Raw genomic sequence first — 20,400 nt, 5'->3', positions numbered from 1 at the left:
ACAAGTCGAAGCTGTTGTTGCTGAACATATGAAGCTGAGGTCATGGAGGTTGTGTGAACACAGACGAGATAATAAGTTAGGCAATACAGCGTATGTATTTGGCATGTATTTAGGCCTAATTAATTCATTTTCAGTCATAAAAATTAATTCTACCAGTGTGTAAATTAATTAAATAAATAAAGCTTTAATTTCACCGAAAAACACATTTTTATGTATATATATATATATATATATATATATATATATATATATATATATATATATATATATATATATATATATATATGTGTGTGTGTGTGTGTGTGTGTGTGTGTGTGTGTGTGTGTGTGTGTGTATGTGTAAATAAGTTTTTATAACCAATTTATAAAGTGTGTTTTATAAATGTTTTACCCAGTTTATAAATTGTGTGTTATTATCTTTATTATTGCTATTATTAATAATTGTATTTGACGACTGAGGCTCAGAACTACAAAAGGACGTTAACAAAGAGATTAAACGGAATAAATACATTCAAAGCAAATAAATATAAATGACCTAAAAAGCAAACCCATTCATTCATGTTACATTTAAATCCCCTGCTATATCAATGATTTCTCCTATGTGTTCATTGCTGTGTTTCTTTTTAGATTCCTTGCATTTATCTGATTGAGGTTTTCGTTTTTGTCACGACATTTTTGCCCGACTGGGAAACAAACCTTTGGATTCCAGCGGGTGCTACACCGTTACCGCTCATTTTCAGCAGCAGCTGGGTGACGCTGCCCTTTTTCCCCTGCTCCATAGGCTGCAGTTGTTTCTACAGAACCGTGTATGAGATTCTGGGAGGTTCTCTTTAAAGGCCCGCTCTGCAAAGCATAATTTCTAACCTCACACAGCCTGTCCCTGGTGGCTAAAAGCATCAATAAGCATGAACTAGCTGTGCTATTGCTGTTTTTTTTTTCTTTTCCTTTTACGTTTCTTTATTAATAATTAACAAAAGCAAAAGCGTTGAAATCATGGTTTTTCTTTTTATTGAAAACTTGGCCAAGATTCTGTACAGCAGAGAGGGTTTGTAAAGCACTAAGGCAAGAGGAGACAGGGGCAGGGGCGGGGGGCTCCAGGGGGCTCAGTTACCCATGGTGCATCATACCTTCGTGTGTAAAACAGCAAGAGGTACTGAGTTTCCTCTTTGGAGTCTCAGAGGTCTGTGGAGGGGGGTGTTGAACTGAAAGAGTTTTAAAAAGAAAAAAAAGAAAAAGAGGGAAAGCAAAGTGCAGCTCAGAGGGGAGAAAGAGAAAGGTAAAGACTGGAAGGGATGGAGGGTGGGGTCTGGGGGCTTTTACTGGTCCAGCTGGTTGTTCCAAAGAGGTCTCGTTTCTGATCGGTGGGTGGGGTGGGGGGGCAGAAATATACCTTCTCCTTTCACTCCTTTTCGATCGCAGACCTCCTAAAGGCGCTGAGATGAAGACCTCAGACGTCTCTCCCCCGTTCCCTCTTCCTCCGCCCTTCTCCCTCGCTTCCGCTCTTTCTCTTTCTCTCCTTCCCAAAGCCTCACTTGCTGGCCATGGTGTAGCAGCCGTGTGGGTGCCACTGCATGTCACGGACGCGCCTCACGGACTGGAACAGGGGGTAGCGGGCGCCGTACTCGTTGAAGTGCCTGAAGTCGCCCTTCTCCAGAAGGTACTGGGTGCCGCGGTATCCGGGGTACTGGTATCCCACCCAGCTGGGGAGAGGAACGGGAAGGGCACATGGCTCACAAAAGGTTGGGATTTTTTGTTCGGCGGATATCGTCTTTTTGGTGGTTTTTGCTACTCACGTTCCACAGCTGACCATGATGCTGCGCACAATGTCTGTGAAGCCGTAGGAGTACAGGCTGGGGACGTCGTCGTCCATGATCTCCATCTTGCGGCCCTTGAACTCTTCCATCTCGTACAGGCAGATCTTGTGCTTCTCAGGGTCCTGAGGGTGAAAACATTTAGAAAATTAAAAAAAGGGGGGGGGAGAGAAAAAAGAAGGAAAAAAAGAGAAGAAAAAAAAGAGAAAAAAAGGGGAAAAAGGGAAAAAAAGGAAAAAGGAAAAAAAGGGAAAGAGAAGGAAAAAAAGAGAAAAAAAGGGTTAAAAAAAGGGAAAAAGGGGCGGAAAGAAAAAAGAAAAAAAATGGAAAAAAGAAATAGAAAAAAGATAAAAAAAAAGAAGAAAAAGAAAAAAAAGGAAAAAAGAAAAAAAAGAAAAAAAGAGAGAAAAAGGGTAAAAAGAAGAAAAAGAAAAAAAGGAAAACCGAGAAAAAAAAAGAAAAAAATTAAAGACTAATGATCTAAACTGAAAGGGGAAGGGAAAAAACACTCAAAACAAGATCCAAATGATCTTTTTATACCATTCTGACAGGCCTGAAGGACAGCAGGTAGTCGTTCATCTGGGAGTTGCTCCAGGAGGTCCAGCAGGGATACTCGCCCTTCTCCAGGATGTACATCTCACCGCAGAAGTTCATCTGCTCAAACCCAACAAAGCTGCAGGAAATACAAAGTCAACGGACATCCAATGCGCCGATTTCGTCAAAAAAACAAACGAACAAAAGATGTTCACGCTGGCTGACACTTACGGTCCACACTCAATGCGCAGGGAACGCACGCGGTCCATGCCCATCTCACACACGTTCATGCACTCGTTGGTGATCTCGATCATGCGACCCTGGAAGTTCTCCTGGTCGAACACGTACATCTGGCGGGCGCAGAACCACAAAGAACCTTCACACCTCAGACAATCATTAGTTTATGTGACAGTGCGTTACAGAGGGGGGCTGCTAACCTTGTAGGACATCATTCCCATCTCAGATTTCTTGCTCTGAGCGGCCTTGCCGTCAGTCTGGGAAGAAGTCTTGGCCTTATCTCCAGTGGACATGATGGCTGAATGAAACAAAACAAGGAGGTTTGTGTCATTTTGATTCAAGAAATAGAGCCAATTAAAGTTTTTTTTTTTTTTTTTTTTTTTTCAAAAGGACCAAACTTCCCAGTGTGCAGCCTACCTTACCTGTCTATGTGTGTGATGCCTGCGCCGAGCTCCACTCAGAGTGTGTGCGGCTCGGAGAGCGCCCCTCGCTTTTATACGCTGGCGCCCACGGGAGGAGGATTATGTGGAGAGAAACAAACCTGCTGAGGTCAGAGCAGGGACACAAAAGAAACCCCTCATCATCAGAGGGGGACAGGCAGCGATGGACAGCAGCAGGGCAACAGAAAGACATTTAATGTAGCTGCCATGACTTAAAGTGTCGGTTTTTAATTTTTAAATTGTTTTATTCTCCTGTATTTATCACCACATACACACAATATATGCTGTTAGTCTGACTGTGACTAACTTTGTACAATACAATTAATAAAATACACATTGGTTGTGTGCAACAACTCACAACCAATGGGAGACTGAGATAAAAAGAACAAATTATTATTTTCAAAGTTGTGTTTGAAAAAGCTGTATTTTTAGGGCACGATATTCATTTTTTTTTTTTATGATTTGTCCACAAATGGTTGTTCACTAGAATTTCTGCACTGTTGAAACCTGGACGTTTTATCTCGCTGCCTTAAATATCACAGCAGCAGAGACTTCAACTAGGCTACAGCTGGCTCAAGTCATGGATGTCTGTAGTCAAATTCAGAACTATTGATTTACCATGAAAACAAATAAGAGCAGATTTTTAGTAGCAAAGTGATGCTTCTTACCATTTCACAGAGTTGCCAATGCTAATAACACTGGCAGCAACATAATGACAATGGTAATAATTATGTTTAATAGGGTTTGAATGTCACAACCAATAAAAAGATCACACATTGATCACACAACTTTTTAAGGGTTTTAAATTGGTCATTTTCTAGCTTCTGGCAACAGCCAGCTGTGCTGCAGTGCTAACAATGGATTTAAAAAACTAAACAGAGGACTTCAGCTGTGTTATTTTTCATTTTTCTCTCCTAGAGCAGTGGCTACCAAAGTTTGGGTAGGGGCCCCAATTATGGTAAAAAATCAGCAAAAGTTGGGTCTTGAGATTCTCTTCACAAATTAAACTACAGTACAAAATTGACCATTGCACAGCATATGCATGTTATATATCTGGGAATAGAAAATAAATTTACTTTTTACAGGCATATGCACAGTCCAAGATGACAGAAGTTGTTGATGTTAAGGCAGCAACATGTAACTTTAAGCCACTGGGGGGCACTAGACCTGTGACTTTCAGGTTTTACTGCATTGTGGCAAAATCAAATGGTCTCTTTCCATGTTTTGGAATCTGATAGCAGACCACATTGAACAAGCAGATTGGGAAGTCACAAAGTTACTTGTGAATACAAAGCAACATTCACCCTTGTAGATTATCCTCAAAGTTTCCCATTGAAAGGGAGAGGAAGAGGCAGAGCCAGGAGGAGAGGGAGAGGGAGAGGGAGGGGGAGCTCCAGGAGCCATGGAAGAGAAGGATGGGGCTCAATCATCTGGTTATGAAAGGCTGCACAAACTTCAATATACATGTAGGTCATATTCTCTAAGGGTTCAAGTTTACCAACACTGTTAGGAAGTCTGTTAAACATGTTTTAGCAACAAAATAGCCTAAATATTTTGGGGAGTTTATTTTAAATATTTTTTTTATTTTCATACATTTATTTATGTCTGAAATATTTTTTTGTTTTGTCTTTCAAATCAGGTAAATAATCACATTTGTATACACATATCTAAGCATTTATATTTTTCACATATTTATGAAGCATTCTTTTTACAGTCTGATAGCTAGTCATCAAAACCTAAATTAATTCAGTTCAGTTTTCAACTAAATTTAGTTGTTTTTCACTGTGCCAATTCACAACAAATGTAGTATCAAGGCACTTCACTATGTATATCTATGTGTGTTGCAAAAGTATTCACTCCTCTTGGCATTTTTGCGTGTTTTGTTTACTCACAAACTGCCATTAAAATCGATTATTTTGAGAGTTTGCACAGTTTCATTAACAGAACATGCCTACAACTTTAAAAAACATATTTTTTTACTGTGAAGCAAAGAACAAATAGGACAACATAACTGAAAACGTCAGAGTGCATACATTTTCATCCCTTTCGGATCTTTGTCCTGCTGGAAGGTGAACCTCTGGTCCAGTCTCAAATCACAGACAGACTGACAAATTCTGCTCCAGAATATCTCTCTATTTAGCATCATCCATCTTTCTCTTGAATTGGACCAGTTTCCCAGCCCCTGTTGCTGTAAAACCTCCCCACAGCATGATGCTGCCACCAGAGTGGGGATGGGGATCTTGGAGTGATGGGTTGTGTTGGGTTTGTACCAGACATAACACATTCCTTGGTAGCCAAAACGTTAAATTTTTTCTTTGCACTTTTCATAAAGCCCAGCTGCATGGAACTTAACACAGATCCAGGAACAGATCCTCCAGGCTCAGATGTGGAGCTCTGCAGCTCCTTCAGGCTTACCTTTGGTCTGTGTGCTGCCTGTCTGATTAATGCCCTCCTTGCTCAGGATGTAAGTTCTGGTGAGCAAACAAACATTCTCGCACACACCTAAGAAGAATTTAGAGAGGCCAATTAACCTAACAGAACCCACACACAGGGAGAACACGCAAACTCCATGCAGAAAGACCAAGTGAAAGGGCGGGACTTGAACCCAGGACCTTCTTGCTGCAAGGCAACAGTGCTAGAATCTGTGCCATTAAAAACAGAGGATATGGTTGCAGCAGTAGCACCTACAGTTGCTGTTTGGGAAAGAGACGGGCTTAGACACAGAAAGACATGATCAAGTGTGTGATCTATCGGAAAAGGAATCCAGGAAGGCATCAAAACGACACAGAAACACCAGGATGGGTGCAATATAGAAGTAACAGCTGGTCTGGTAATTCAGATTAGAAGTAGGAGAGAGTAGAATGAGGGAAAGTAGTTATTATGTCCTCAAGCAGAGAGATCAGGGTAACATGAGCCACTCCAGCTATAAGCTTTATCAAAAAGGAAAGTTTTAAGCCTAGTCTAAACAGTCAACAGGTTGTCTGCCTCACAAACTAAACCTGGGAGTTGGGAGTAAAGTGCCAGTCTTCTTCTCCCTAAAAGACGGGTTCATTGCAGAGGACACATTTCACTAGACCGTACAAAAGTAAATAGAATTAAAAAAGAAGGTGTGCTGCTGGTGTTTGTTGTTGAAAGACAATAATGTGTCTATTCGATTCTGTCCGTTATAGATATTTGGTGAAGGTGCTTCACATGACCAATTTTCAACAAAAAAAAAAATGAATAAAAAGAATGGGTGCAGTAAATATGCACTTAAATAGAACACTTAAAAATAAAAATAATAATAATAAACTAGTAAAAAACGATGTGTTGTTTATTTTTTTCAACACTTCTGTTAAAACTATTAACATCTTTATGGTTCATTTTATTTACTTGAGATTACTGTAATTGATACTTTACGTCCAGCCGTGGGGTCCAGACCCCAACTTTGGGAACCACTGAAGCATCCTGCTAAAACACGCGACTGTGCGCGCCCGTGCCATTGTCCACTGATGCGCGCGCACAGCAGCACCTGCAGACCGTAAGATCCGTGCGCGTGAAGAAGCAAATGGGACTTTTACCTTCTCTGCGTCATTTCTATATCAACCCAGAGCCCTCACAGGTCTCTGTCTGTGTGGCGCCTTAATCCCCCTACATTCTCCGCCCCGATGCCGGCCCTTTGTGCTGGCTCAGGCGCTGGACTGCTGACCGGGGTCCGAACATGCCGGAGCGCCTTTTGTTCTCCAGCGCCGGGAGAACTATAGGATCTGCTGAGCTGGTCGATGCGGATGGACAACAGCGCGCAGCGGCCGCGCCGGGGTGCGCGCCTCGCCGCCGCTGCGGTGCCAAGTGAACCCAGGAGAGAGAGGCGCGGCTGCGCACCGGGGTGAGCGCTCCTCCCACCGACCTGTCGGTATAAAACTGAAGCGCCAGGTTCTCTCAAAGCTCTACTAGAGGCAGGCGGTAGGCGCGTACCACTCCCGAGCTCATCCAATAAAGTGCAGGTCTATAGGTAAGGATATCTCTGCTCTAACTCGGCTCAGACGCGCACTCTCAAACCCAGAAGCACTTTTTTTTTTTTACTGCAATCATACAGACCTCCTACAAATTACACTTTTTAGCAACCAATAGATGTTATTTTCGATTCTGAGCACCACCGTAAGAAGGGATCATCTAAAAGATGCTCATGCCTGCTAACACTGTTCTGCATTATTTCCCTGTCCTCAATCAGGAGTCAAGATGTCCAGAACTACCAGGTCCCCAATGATGAACCCTATGGTCAACTCAGGAAGTTCCATGGCTCCTTTCTTCAAGGTAATGGCTCGCTCATGAGATAGGTTTGAGGTTACTCCTTTCTGGTGAGACGCGTGATTTCTTGTCAGTGGGAAGGAGATGATACGAGAAACTTGCCCCATATCTCCTCAGGTGACCGTGTTCGAGCAGGAGCACTTCCAAGGAAAGTGCGTGGAGTTCACCTCCGAGTGCTGCAACATCCAAGAGTGCGGACTGGACAACATCCGCTCCATCAGGGTGGAGAGCGGAGCGTAAGTCTCTCGGAGCTTAGACTGTTGCGCTGGTAGTGACAAGCTGCACTTGTTGACTTTAGCCAAAAAAAAAAAAAAAAAAACAATGCCGGTATGTAAAAGCTGCATCATGTACAGAATGGCAACCATCACTGCAAGTTCAATGTTTGCAAAAATCACAGTGGTGATGGACCGCTTGGATGCAGTATTTGGTGGATGATTATATTTCAGGAGCTATGCACTCAAACTCTGCTCGTCTATCACACATCTGGATGAACTTTCACCGTTGTTTGTGGCCACAGCTAATCAGCGAGATCATTAAGCTCAAGCATAGGGGTGGGGACTGATAATGGAAAATCTGGGTTGATTGCAATGGAGATTAGTTCCACCTTTTTTCTACCGCCATGCATCCCTGGTTTTATGCAAGGAGCACATCTGTTAACTGGTCTTTGTGTCTTTGTGTGAAGCTGGATGGGTTTCGAGCACCACGATTTCCAGGGCCAGCAGTTCATCCTGGAGAGGGGAGAGTACCCCCACTGGGACGCTTACAGCGGCTCCCTCTCCTACCACGTGGAGCGTTTCATGTCCTTGTGCCCCATCTACTGCGCCGTGAGTACACCCTCCCTGGTCCCCGCTCTCGCACAGACCCCCCGGCTGCTTCCAGCGTAAGGCGTTAGTAAACCCTGATCCCTGTGCTCTTGTCCAGTCCCACCAGAACAGCCGCATGATCATTTTCGAGCAGGAGAACTTCATGGGCCGCAGCGTGGAGGTCTGCGACGACTACCCCTCCCTGAAGGCCATGGGCTGGATGTTGCCGGAGGTCGGCTCCATGCACGTGCAGTGCGGCGCGTAAGTTGCACCCCCGTCTCCCCTTGCGTGACGCCGGACTCTGTTTCATCCCTTTATCGTCATGCTGCGTGTGCCCCCTCTTTCAGCTTCGTGTGCTACCAGTACCCCGGCTACAGGGGTCAGCAGTACATCATGGAGTGTGAGAAACACAGCGGCGACTACAAGCACTGGAAGAGCTGGGGCTCCCACTGCCAGACCCCTCAGATCCAGTCGATCAGACGCATCCAGCACTGAGAGGAGAACCGGGCTGAGACTCTGAGGCCAGAATCAGCTCCCCCCCCCCCCAAACCTCTAACCTCCCCTCCCCTTCTCTCTCGTCCTTCCTCCCCTCACTTCTCTTCTTCCTCTTGACTTGAGCCGCCCCCCCCTCCTCCGCCACCTGACACCGCAACGATCCGGAGCTGCTTGCCAGAGTGTGATAAGAGACAATATCGCACTGTTAAAGCACAGGGAATGACACACTTCACACACAGGCTGACATTAAACGACGCTCAGAGTGTCTTTTTATTTGGTTTAGAGGCTCCTACGCGCGTCAGGCGCACACCTGAGCTGTACTCTAAACCCGAGCTCAGCGGTGCAGGAGAGGAAATCGATCAGACGGGTGTAACACCTGGACATCCAGGGGAGGGGAGAGGGAAACAAATCCCCTCCGCTGAATGAAGCAGAGGTGCAGCTCAGATGTGCCGTTTGTGTGCAGGAGGCCGATCCACAGGGTGATTACTAATAAAGTCATTTTACTTCACGTGGTCTTGCTTTGTTACTGTGTCTTGTATGTAGGTTTCACTGCAGCATCAAAACATATGAATGGGTTCCTTCCCTCCTTCCTCTTTCTGGTGCATGATCTGCAGATGACATGAGGATTGTTTAAGCAAATCATAATTAGTGACGGCGGACCGGCTTTAATGTGGAAGAGACGTGGAAAACAAAACAAAAAGACAAGAGAGAAAAAAACTAAGATTTGAATGCAAACTGTTGCCATGATCAAAATAAAGAAATTAAACAAGTACCAGTAACACAAAAGCTAACTTTAAAACAAATGTTTAACATCTCTTGGCTCTATTCACATTTTCTCAGTTTAAATTCTCAAACTTCATTGGTTTATATTAGCATTAACTGATGTGACAGAGCAACACACAGTAGTGCATAATTTTTAATTTTTTTTTTACAAATTTCTTTTTTTACAAACTAAAATGTGAAACCTGTTTTTGTGCATGTAGCCCCCTCCCCCTTACAGTGGCGGTCCTTGCATGGTCGGTGCCCTGGGCGAGCCTCTCGTTATGCCCACCCCCCATCCCCCCGAAAGTTGACCCGGGTGATCACAGCACTCAGAAAATCCAAAACAAAGATGTTACAAGATAACTTGCGCCTCACCCCACATGGGGAGGGTATCCTCAGCTGCAAGCAGGCAGCACCTCCTCAACATATGTGGGCGCCAATTAAACGCAAATTCATAAAGGCGTCAGAAAACGTGTTCAGGGACAACTTACGAGAAGGTAGCTGCAGCCACAGCTGTTAAAAGATATGCCTTCACCCCCAACAGTCAGTGGGTTTAATATTATTTTAAACCTTTTCAAGGCCATACAGGTTGTTGCTTCCTCTGCCTCCGTAGCAAAGGTGGGCGGAGTTTAAATTACAAGGGGCGTGGCTTGCTCCTCTGTGAAGACGTGTCACAACACAACAGCCATCCATGTCCGGTGAAAGCAACATTTTTATTGTCAAAATCAGATGCTACAAAAGTGGCACAGTGAACGCTGCCGAACACAACAATAAAATAACGTCCACAAAGGTTTTCCTGAAACATTTAACAAATGGCTGCTGAAATTTTCAGCAATAATTACAACTAAGACCGTCATAGTTGTACGTACAACTAATATAACAACGCTAACTTCTCCAGGAACTAAAATACCTGTTTTCTCCAGCTTTTAAAACTCTCCAAACTCTTTTGTTTACAGCTAAAACAAAACGCACTCAACATATCTGCCAAACAGTCACAAATTAGCTGTGAAAACTTATAAAATCATTTGTGTTGAATGTCTGCAGTAAATGGGCATGGTTCAGCTGCTGAAACTAATGGATTAATGGCGGTGTTCCTGATAAGTAAACTTAGTAAGTGCATGTATGCTTCATAAGGCCCACCTTACCCCAAACATTCCTTTATAACGTGCCACAAAATTAGCAAAGAAGTGGGGTGGGGCACGTGTCAGCGGGAGAGCACCTCAGTCTGGATGCTCTTCCACAGAAAAAGAACCAGAAGTAACGTTGACTTCTTCGTCTCCTCCCCTCCTCTTCCTCAATGTCTATACACTCTGTCCAGCTGAAGATCACAGGACTGGGGGGGTTGTGTGTCCCGATCCTCGACATCTTTCCATAATTAGTCGGGACGTGAAGGTGGACCAGAGCCTCTCTCTGTGAACGATCCTCAGCAGTCATCTTCGTCTCCTTCCACGTCGATGATCTCCGTGTCTTCTCCTGAAAAGGTTTTGTCAGCATCGCTGATCGATTCTTCCCCTGGTTTTGCTTCTTGCAAACAATCTGTGGAACTGCTCAGGGAAACAGTTTCTACGTCAATCACCGCGTCGTCTTGCTCTGCAGCTGATGCTGCAGCAGGAACGTCTGCGGCCTGAGAGCGCGGTGGGAACGTTTCCCCGCTAGATGTTTGACTGAGGAACATTCTCTTGTCTTCCAGCACCTCATCGTCGGCGCCCTTCATCGATTCTGCTCCTCGCTTTAATCCTCTCCCCGCTGGTCCTCCCACCTCTTCTTCTGACTCGACCGTCAAGTCTTCTTCCTGGGCCGTGGGGTTTTCCTCCGTTTGTCCCGTCATCGTACAACAGGAGCTCAAAGACTGCTGCTGAGCTGCTGTCCTCTCAGCGACAGGTGAACTGAGGAGGTTTCCGTTTTTCCTCGGCCTGTCGGGCCAGCAGCCTCTCTGCCGGTCTGCCTGCCGTACAACATTCTGCTCGAGAAAAGGCAAAGATTCCTGAAAAACAAGTAAAAACATTATTTTAGTAGTTTTTCCCTCTACCGGATCAGGTCACAAGTTTGATTCCACTCATCAGTGCCATGAAAGCCATTTTTCCTATTGGCCTTTTAACAATTTATACGAAATCAGTTCAATTAAAAACATATTGGAAAACTTCAACCATTTTGAAAAAAAAGTTACAAATACAGGCTGAAATGTGCCGTACCAGTGACCCAGTCCACAAATGTCACATAGTCCAGCCTGAGATCTTTCACCTCAGGACTTTTAGGACTTTCGTGCAGGCGTCTCCTTCGAGGAGGTTTAACACCGTCTCGGTCGCGGACGGTGACAGTGACGTTCCAGCACCTTTTCTTTTATGACAGGCTTGAACCTTGTAGGCTCCAGGAATTTTTTTCATAACCAATTTCGTCGCATCCGAGGTGAAAGTTTGGCTCGGATGGTTGAAATTTGGAGAAATTCGAGGTGTTGCAGCTTCTTCTCTGTTAACTCTTTGACCCTTTCTGTCTTTTTTTGAGAAGGGGGTCTCTGCAGTACCTTGCTTAAGACATGATTGGGTCCGATCAAGATTTGTGGGCGGAGTTTATGTAAGCCGTGATTGGCTATGGGACTTTAATGGGAGAGGTTTTGTGACACATGATTGGTCGGATTGACAATGTTGGGTGGGCTTTGAAGAACCCATGATGAGTTGGATTGTTTTACATCCCCCCTCCCGAGGAACTGCAGCACAGCTACTAACTAGTGTCAGCTAACACGCTGCAAGGAGGCTGATTGTGGACAGACTAGTCACAGGCACCAACAGCCCACTAGTTGCTTCTGACTCGCAATTAGCCGTCATGCTAAGTTCGGCTACTGTTTATGAACCGCACGCTGTGTGGCGGCGGCAGAGTCAGAATGAGCAGCGGACCTTAATAAAATCAGTATAATAAATCAATCATATTTAAAAAGTGTGCCTTATGTAGCCATAATGAGTCAGGATTTTTTTACTAGCGTGTTAGCTAACACGCTAGTAAAAAATCCGACTCATCATGGCTTCTTCTTTCTTTTTTTTAATAGTGTCCTGTCTGACAATTGTCTTAATCCCAAAAAGAGCCCTACTCTGCTTTCGCCATAGTGCTGCGCTTGATTTATGCATGTAAACAGTTTTATTATAATTTATGCATCAATTATAATTTAATCCGACTCATCATGAGTTCTTCAAAGCCCACCCAACATTGTCAATCCGACCAATCATGTGACACCAACCCCTCCCAGTGAAGTCCCTTAGCCAATCACGGCTTACATAAACTCCGCCCACACCTAAGAAACTCCCTCTTTGGTATTGCAGAGACCCCTACTTGCATTTTTTTCTCCTCGAGGAAAATCATTTGCCCGGAGTAAATCTAGTCACTCAAATCACACAACAAACCTTTTCAGACGTACCTTTTAGGCAAATGTTATTCACATATTTGGCCCTGTGCGGATTAGTTCACAATACATGCAAGCTTATGCAAACAAACATTCACTGTGTGATCGTTCCAATGAGGAAAAATAACAAAACTCGTTCAGTCAAACCACTTAAAGCCTCAGATTAATAAGAGATAACCAACCGCTCATAATGTCTGCATGTAAACTTGCAACTGCGAATGTATTTTCGCTGGTGCTTCTTTACATCTAAAGTTTAAACGATGTCCCAAAAGTAATTTGTCTTAACTGTAAAGGTTCACGCTCACCTTGCTTTGCGGTCCCTTTAATCTGCTCCTGATAGGGTAGGACTTTATGACCGAGTTCGTTCCAAAACAGCGACGACGGGAGCGCTTCGCTGAGCTGGTCCGCTTTTCTGGGGAACTCTGCAGGAAAAATTACACGTTAAAATCAAGAGCGAGTGCTGTCGTTGTCACCTTTTAGTTCCATCCATGTAGAAAACCTGCTATGTTTTCTAAAGAGTTGAGATCATAGAAGGCATTTATATAAAGAATAATCATTTTTAAACTTCAAACGCCTTTAAAAGGCTTACACGGGGACATGGCAAGGCAAATTTATTTATATAGCACAATTCAGTACAGAGACAATGCAAAGTGCTTTACATGATTAAAATATAGGAATAAAAGCAAGTAGGGATATAATGTAGAAACAAAAAAGAACATTAAAAACAGTTAAACAGTTTAACTAGAACATTCAAAGGCAATTTCAAACAAATGTGTTTTTAATCTCGATTAACATGTTTGATTTAACGCTTAAATGTCTCCGCTTACCAGCTGCCAAAACCTGTTAGAACATCTTTCACACTTTGTGTTGATCAGGAATCTCACTCTCGTGTAATATTCACCTTTCTGGGAGATGCTGAACTTAGAGTTTTATTTAGCCTTAAAACTAATCCATGCATTTATATTTAGTAGAATTGATTACTGCAACGGTGTTTTCACAGGACTTCCTAAAAAGTGGATCAGACAGCTGCAGCTGATCCAGAACGCTGCTGCCCGGCGTCCTCACTAAGACTAAGAAAGTAGAGAACATCACCCCAGTTCTAAAGTCCTTACACTGGCTCCCTGTATCTCAGAGAATAGACTTTAAAATACTTCTATTAGTCTATTAATCACTGAATGGCTTATCACCAAAATACATCACAGACTTGTTATCAGTGTATCAACCCTCCAGACCACTAAGGTCTTCTGGCTCCAGCCTACTCTGCATACCTAGAATCAGAACCAAACATGGAGAAGCAGCATTTAGTTCCTATGCTCCACTTATCTGGAACAAACTTCCAGAAAACTGTAAAAGTGCGGAAAGCCTGAGTTCTTTTAAATCAAGATTAAAAACACATTTGTTTGAAATTGCCTTCGACTGTTCTAGTTAAACTGTTTCACTGAAACATCACTAGTTCCGCTTTGTAGTCCAACTGTTTTTATTATTTGCTTTTAGTTTATATTTTTCCATGTTCTATTTTGTTTCTACATTTTATTCCTACATGCTTTTATTCAGTTTTTTTCCTATATTTTAATCATGTAAAGCACTTTGCATTGTCTCTGTACTGAAATGTGCTATATAAATAAATTTCCCTTGCCTTGTCTTAAGCCATAATCCTCCCAGTTAGCAAAAATAACAGAAATATATCCCTGTGTAATACAACACGCCTACATTCTACTGCCATTTTTGCTTCATTTGTGAGGAGCAAAGCTGAAAATGTAGGGGGTGTAAGCGGACTGCAGAGCAGGCCGTCACCTCTTCCTCGGGGCTCCGGTCGTTTAGCCCCTGCAGCGTCGCTGGGACTGGCAGCAGGCAGTGCCTCCGGTCCAGTTTCACCACCGGGATCAGCTGCAGCTGCTGCTCTTTGAGATCCTGGGCAGACGTGGCCTTCGGATGCTGCAATGACCCCGTCTCCTTCACCGTCCTCTTCTCTAACGAGAGCCGATCCTTTCTTCTCCGTCTGTTCTTCGGCCTCCTTGTCGGCGCGGCGGTTTTCTCCCGGGTGTCCTCAGAGTTTTCCGCCGGCAACGCTTCCTTGGGCGACAGTCGGTTTTCGGACGGTTCGACATCTTCCCTCCGTACTCCGGGCGCCTCGTTGCCACTGACCTCCGGCTGCAGATGAGGTGTTTGGAGGATCTGCTCGTGAACCTGGGCTGTCCTGTGTTTCCACGGGCCCGTCTCCTCGTGCCCGCCCTCATCGGGGGTCTCGCTCTCTATCCTGCGGACACTGCTTTCAAAGTGCCGCTCGAACGACAGGAGGAAGTTTTCCAGGATGTCGTTCAGATCGCCCTCGCATTCCTGCTGCAGCGCCGGCACCGCCGAGCTGCTAATCCGGGCCTCTTGGTCGCTTTGGACGGCAGCGTTGTCGGAGGAGCTGAATGTGCCGCTGCCTGTTGGAAGAGCGCACCGGGGAGTAGCGGCTGTGTTGCTTGGAAAAACGTCCAGACCCATCATGACTTCCTCCAGAAAATTATCCATTTGTTCAAACTGGTGCTCCTGGGGCGGAGGGGGGCCCGGGGGGCGAGGGGTGGGTGCCGGGGGAACGTATGGTGCGATGGGGGAATGCATCGGTCCAAGGCGGGGACTGGGAGGAGGTAAGCCTGGCCCACAGTGGAGGTCGTTGGATGGCAGGGAGGAGCAACCTGGAGCCGGCTGGTCTCTGCACTTCTCATCCGTACCAACGGAAACATTGGCCTGGAAGCAAAAGAGAGAAACGCGTCAACGAAATACCAAAATGCACATCGGTTGCAGGAAGTTACGACCTTTCAGTTCAACCAGAGAAAGGCCTGCAGAGAAAAAAAACGTTAATTTCATTATTTTGAACATTTTGTTGGTAAGAAAATGTTTTCCTTTTTCTAGGCGGCTATCTTGCTTGTGAAAAAAAAATCTAAACCCTGAATGTAAAAATAAACATTAGTCACAAAATGAAGCGTCTATCAGCCTTTCAGGATTCAATAAATAAAACAAACCAAGCTGTAAAAGTGTAAGTTTCACAAAGAACAGCCCAAGCATGACCAAAATGCTTTGGTATATCTTATGCATAACAAAGCATTTCTACCTATAGAACGGCTTCACGTTTGTTGCATTACAACCGCAGCCTTCGAGGCCTTTAATGTGGGACTTTATGAGAAAGAGGGACGAAGTAGCGCAGCCGGGAGGTCCACCACAACTCTGGAGGAAGCTGCAGAGAGCCACAACTCATCCTGCAGAATCTTAGCACAGGAGTCCAGCTTCTAGGTTTCCACATATCTAGCCTTTATAAAAGAGGGGCAAGAAGAAAAGTGTAAGAAATCCCAGCTGCAGTTTGCTCCGATCAGCCGACGTTTCTGACCTGCAAGTTAAAACGCTGTGAAAAGCAACACAGGTGAAAGGTGGTGGATGCATCATGGGAGGGTTGGATGAAGACGAGGCGGTCGTGGAGGAAACCTGTCAGAAGGTGCAAACGGCCTGCGAGCGGAAAGCAGAAATACAGATCTGTTAGAACGGCCTAGTCAAAGTCCAGTTCTTAATCCAATTAAGAATCTGAGGCAGCTCTAGAAAACTGGAGCGTATCTTCATCAAACATGAACTCCTTCCCAGCGGTCGGCCTGCATCAGGGACGACATTCACTCACCTTGCTGAACTGCCGCCAGGCGTTTCTTTGCCCTCGCTGGCCGTCTGCTGCCGCTCCATCACTGCCCCGGTTCATGTCCTGACCCTGGCCCTCCTCAAGCACTTTTCCCCGCGCTTTTCTCCTCGTAACTTTCCCGGCTGGCTCCAGCTCCTCCCTGGTCTTCAGGTACAGCTTCCTGCCCACTGCGCCCCCGCCCTGACCTGTTCTGGGCGTGCTCACCCTCCACCTGTGCAGGAACTCCCTCTGCAGCTTGCTCGCCACAATCTCCTGCGCGTCCACCGTCTGAGTGAATCCGCCCCGCCCCCTCGCTCCCCTCCTCCCTCTGGGCCTCCTGGTCCTCCGCTGCCCGCCGCCGGCCGCCCTGGCACCCCTCGGCTTCCTCGCCGCCCTGCCCCCGCGGCCGTTCTCCCTCTTCTCGGGGTTGAGGAAGTGGTCGATGTATCCCGTGATGTTTCCCTGGAACTGCTCCAGCCTTTCGCCTTCCCACTCGTTCGGATCGGCCCAGCAGCTCTGAGAGTCGGCCTCGCGTGACGCCGTCTGGGTGGGAGTGGGCGCGGGCAGGTATTGTGGCGCCACAACGGCGGTTGTGGATTCCTGCAGCAGGTGCGAAGAAGAAGAAGAGGAACACTGGAGCGCTTGGTTTTCATCGGGTGGGTAGATGAGAGTGAGGGGGACGAGCTGATGAGAATCTGTCTGCATCAAACTCTGCAGGGTGCTGATATCGATGGTCTCGTAGGGCAGCACCGGCGGGGCAGGAGGGTCGGAGTTCACGAGCTGCTCCTCGGTTTGAGTCCACACGTCTCTCACGATGTCTGACGTTGTCTCCTTCCACAGATAAGTGAGCCCGTCCCTGACTTCTCTCCTCCACGTGACACGTCTCTTTTCGTGGCCGGGCATCCTCAGGGGCTCGGTTTGGACTCCCACCTCTGTGTACTGCTCCACCTCTCCGCCGTGCCGTCCTCCGCTTTTTGTCACCTCCACCGACCCGCTGACGCCGAGCTGGGCGGCGGCATGGACCGCCTCCTGCCTCTCGTTCTCCCCTCCCCCGGCCATCTCTCCAGGGCGAAGCCTGGGGCCCCCGGGCCTGAAACTCCAGGAGACGGTGAGGACGACAGAGCCGGAGAGATGAGAGGGCTGACGGCCGACAGACTGAGACACCTGATGACGAAAGGCTTGATGTCAAAACGTTTAGAACTGATAGAACACAGCGCAACAGTTTTTACAAGAGAGAGACTTTCCTATAATGGTGCATTATAAGATGTAGGGAGGGATGATAATAAGCATGATGGAGGGATGATACAAACATTGATGGTTGGTTGGTTGGTTGGTTGGTTGGTTGATTGGTTGGTTGGTTGGTTGGTTGGTTGGGTGAATGGATGGATGGATGGATGGATGGATGGATGGATGGATGGATGGATGGATGGATGGATGGATGGATGATAAGCATGACGGAAGGATGATAAATACAGTAATAGATGACAGGTAGATGGAAGGATGATACAAACATTGTTGGATGGATGGATGGATGGATGGATGGATGGATGGATGGATGGATGGATGGATGGATGGATGGATGGATGGATGGATGGATGGATGACAAGCATGACGGAAGGATGATAAAGTAATAGATGACAGGTAGATGGAAGGATGATACAAACATTGATGGTTGGTTGGTTGGTTGGTTGGTTGGATGGATGGATGGATGGATGGATGGATGGATGGATGGATGGATGGATGGATGGATGGATGGATGGATGGATGGATGATAAGCATGACGGAAGGATGATAAATACAGTAATAGACAACAGATAGATGGAAGGATGATACAAACATTGATGGTTGGTTGGTTGGTTGGTTGGATGGATGGATGGATGGATGGATGGATGGATGGATGGATGGATGGATGGATGGATGGATGGATGGATGGATGGATGGATGGATGGATGGATGGATGCGTTGGGACTGTGAAGCTGGGGACCTGTGTATAGGTGACTTTATTATGCCTGAATGATTCACTGGTCACAGTGGATTAGATGAACAAAGACTTTCTCAGCTGCTGCAGTCACAATGAGCAACAAGCAGCCCGAGTCCAGAGAAAAACGTCCAAAGACGTCGTAGAAAGCCTGAAGAACTCCTGATAAAGACCACCCACTTTACAACAGATTACCAGGATTTACGTTTCCTTAGATGCTAAATCTGTAGAAAATATGGATGAATCAAGAGCTTTGCACAGCACTGTATGCACCTGTCCTATCTCCAAGTAATTATCAGCAACCTCGTAAAAAATACCCCCGAAAAAATGATTTATACTAATATGTGGCTGCATAGTTGTTGCCTGTGCAGCTCAGCGAGTAGAAAGGCTTCAAAGCCAGGTTTCTGGTATCTTTGGGTTAACAATCCGAGCACCTTTCTCCATCCCCTGCAGAGTCAAGAGTGAATCAGACTAGAAGACTTTGCTGCAACCTTCATGGCAAGACTCAGTTAAGTGATTTTTGTCACGTTCATAAAAATCCACCTTAACATGACGTGAAAAAAAATGCATCACATAATTTTTTAATTGTTAAAAAATCAATAAAATTCCATTAATTAAAGACAAAATCCATGTCTTGCTTCCAAAGACTGCATTGCTTTATATTAAAAAACTCAAGCCCTTAAAATTTTTGAAACCTTTCATTTTTAATTGCAAGCATATAACTGATGTGCATGTGTTTATGGTTGCATATAAAAAGCTCTTCTAAACGTTTACTCCAACATGTTAATAACTTTATGAGGTCTATGCAATCTTTAAGCTTCCTCTGACTAACATTTGCAAGTTAAAACGACTTTGTAACTTGTTTTCCTCTTCAACTAAAAAAGTTAATTAGATTGCGTATTAATTCAAATTAAATTCATCACCACGGACAGATAAGTCGCTGGGACCGCAGCACACCTGAGTTTATCGTCACAACATCCTGCAGGCTAAGACCACACTGTCCACAAGCGAAATTAAATCAGGCATGACAGACCAGCTATTTGTTGGAACGCCACATGCATCACAACATACAGTCCAATTACTCTACCGAGTTGTATTGATAAAAACAAAATCTTTCTGCTAGCTAAATCAGGCGAAACACGCGAAGATGTCCGACACCGCATGTACTCACCGTATGTCGGTCTTAAAGGGCCCTGAAGATTAATTCATTCGTCCAAAAATGTAAAGCCATTTTTTTAGAGCCAAACAAAATAAGGCATTTTGCTTTGTGTCTCTCTTTATTCTTTATTTTTCTCCCTCTGACTAAGAGAGGTCAGCAACAGGTCAGTTTGGTGGTCACCAGCACCAGCAAAGCAGATTTGTGTATGGTGCTGTTCGCCGCTACGCCACAAGGTGGCGCTAGCGGCGTCTACAATCACCGAAGCCCGACTCAAATGATGGTCCGGTAACCAAAAACAGCAAAAGATCCAGTCTAAAAGAATTCAGTTACCTGACCTTATTCTAAGAGAAGTGTTATTCTGTATATTTACAAAAATAGGAAGGAATGAAGTTGGTGTTAATATTTTTATTTTATTAGTATAATTTTATTTACACAAATGCTGTTTCCTCAAATGTAAACAAACCATTGGAAAAATTAGACACAAATGTTAGAATTTGTAAGAACAAAATAAATTGCTGGTAATTTTCTTTCTTTTTGTAAGTAAATTTAATCTGCTGGTTTATTGTCCTGTTCTTGAATCTATGTATAATATAATGTTGCCCCTTTATTATTATTATTTAATAATTATTATTATTATTATTATTATTATTATTATTATTATTATTATTATTATTATTATTATTGTTCCCTTCCTTTTATATTTGGTTTTCTTCTATATTAAGAAATGTTTTATACACTTTCTATAAATGCTGTTAGTGCAGTTCTCTACTGATACCTGATGTAATGTACATTGGTTAAATAAAGTTTTTTTTTTTTTTAAAAGGTTTCTGTACTTCCGGGTTTGTTTGCGTCTCGTAA

General features: G+C 44.8%; 3 protein-coding genes across 5 annotated transcripts; 1 reads left to right on the top strand and 2 right to left on the bottom strand.

Moving 5' to 3' along the window:
- Positions 1-990: 990 nt before the first annotated feature.
- LOC105932614 (beta-crystallin B1) lies at positions 991-3,131 on the bottom strand. Of its 2 annotated transcripts, none has more exons than XM_012871852.3 (6): positions 3,004-3,131; positions 2,782-2,879; positions 2,576-2,694; positions 2,351-2,483; positions 1,793-1,935; positions 991-1,699 (listed from the first exon to the last, which is right to left on the bottom strand). In XM_012871852.3, exons 2-6 carry the CDS (start codon positions 2,872-2,874, stop codon positions 1,528-1,530), a joined length of 660 nt encoding a protein of 219 aa, XP_012727306.2. In that variant the 5' UTR covers positions 2,875-2,879; positions 3,004-3,131; the 3' UTR covers positions 991-1,527. The 2 variants fall into 2 exon arrangements, with proteins under 2 accessions (XP_012727306.2, XP_035982951.1); XM_036127058.1 differs by having other exon boundaries at positions 2,999-3,054.
- A 3,770-nt stretch (positions 3,132-6,901) lies between these two features.
- Positions 6,902-9,114, top strand: cryba1l1 (crystallin, beta A1, like 1). Its single transcript, XM_012871857.3, has 6 exons — positions 6,902-7,012; positions 7,232-7,314; positions 7,426-7,544; positions 7,991-8,132; positions 8,230-8,372; positions 8,459-9,114. The coding sequence occupies exons 2-6, from the start codon at positions 7,240-7,242 to the stop codon at positions 8,604-8,606; spliced, it is 627 nt and encodes a 208-aa protein (XP_012727311.3). The 5' UTR covers positions 6,902-7,012; positions 7,232-7,239; the 3' UTR covers positions 8,607-9,114.
- Positions 9,115-10,062: 948 nt separating this feature from the next.
- On the bottom strand, positions 10,063-20,043 carry LOC105932632. 2 transcript variants are annotated; one of them, XM_036127313.1, is made up of 5 exons: positions 18,390-20,043; positions 16,412-17,569; positions 14,554-15,492; positions 13,065-13,181; positions 10,063-11,352 (listed from the first exon to the last, which is right to left on the bottom strand). In XM_036127313.1, exons 2-5 carry the CDS (start codon positions 17,462-17,464, stop codon positions 10,792-10,794), a joined length of 2,670 nt encoding a protein of 889 aa, XP_035983206.1. In that variant the 5' UTR covers positions 17,465-17,569; positions 18,390-20,043; the 3' UTR covers positions 10,063-10,791. The 2 variants fall into 2 exon arrangements, with proteins under 2 accessions (XP_035983206.1, XP_012727327.2); XM_012871873.3 differs by having other exon boundaries at positions 19,555-20,043.
- Between the last annotated feature and the right edge of the window lie 357 nt (positions 20,044-20,400).

The sequence above is a fragment of the Fundulus heteroclitus genome, chromosome 23, assembly GCF_011125445.2.
Source record: "Fundulus heteroclitus isolate FHET01 chromosome 23, MU-UCD_Fhet_4.1, whole genome shotgun sequence".
NCBI classification, from domain to species: domain Eukaryota; kingdom Metazoa; phylum Chordata; class Actinopteri; order Cyprinodontiformes; family Fundulidae; genus Fundulus; species Fundulus heteroclitus.
Note: the sequence above shows the minus strand (reverse complement) of the source record. Positions and strands in the feature narration are given on the sequence as shown.

Excerpts from the sequence above, each read along its gene's own strand:
- LOC105932614 (XM_012871852.3), bottom strand. The coding sequence starts at position 2,874 with ATGTCCACTGGAGATAAGGCCAAGACTTCTTCCCAGACTGACGGCAAG. Across the intron at positions 2,484-2,575 it reads CTGCGCATTGAGTGTGGACC|CTTTGTTGGGTTTGAGCAGA; the intron begins GTAAGTGTCAGC and ends TATTTCCTGCAG. Across the intron at positions 1,936-2,350 it reads CCTTCAGGCCTGTCAGAATG|GACCCTGAGAAGCACAAGAT; the intron begins GTATAAAAAGAT and ends TTTCACCCTCAG.
- cryba1l1 (XM_012871857.3), top strand. The coding sequence starts at position 7,240 with ATGTCCAGAACTACCAGGTCCCCAATGATGAACCCTATGGTCAACTCA. Across the intron at positions 7,315-7,425 it reads CCATGGCTCCTTTCTTCAAG|GTGACCGTGTTCGAGCAGGA; the intron begins GTAATGGCTCGC and ends ATATCTCCTCAG. Across the intron at positions 8,373-8,458 it reads ATGCACGTGCAGTGCGGCGC|CTTCGTGTGCTACCAGTACC; the intron begins GTAAGTTGCACC and ends CCCCTCTTTCAG.
- LOC105932632 (XM_036127313.1), bottom strand. The coding sequence starts at position 17,464 with ATGGCCGGGGGAGGGGAGAACGAGAGGCAGGAGGCGGTCCATGCCGCC. Across the intron at positions 15,493-16,411 it reads CCTGGCGGCAGTTCAGCAAG|GCCAATGTTTCCGTTGGTAC; the intron begins GTGAGTGAATGT and ends TTTTGCTTCCAG. Across the intron at positions 13,182-14,553 it reads ACCGGAGCCCCGAGGAAGAG|AGTTCCCCAGAAAAGCGGAC; the intron begins GTGACGGCCTGC and ends TTTTTCCTGCAG.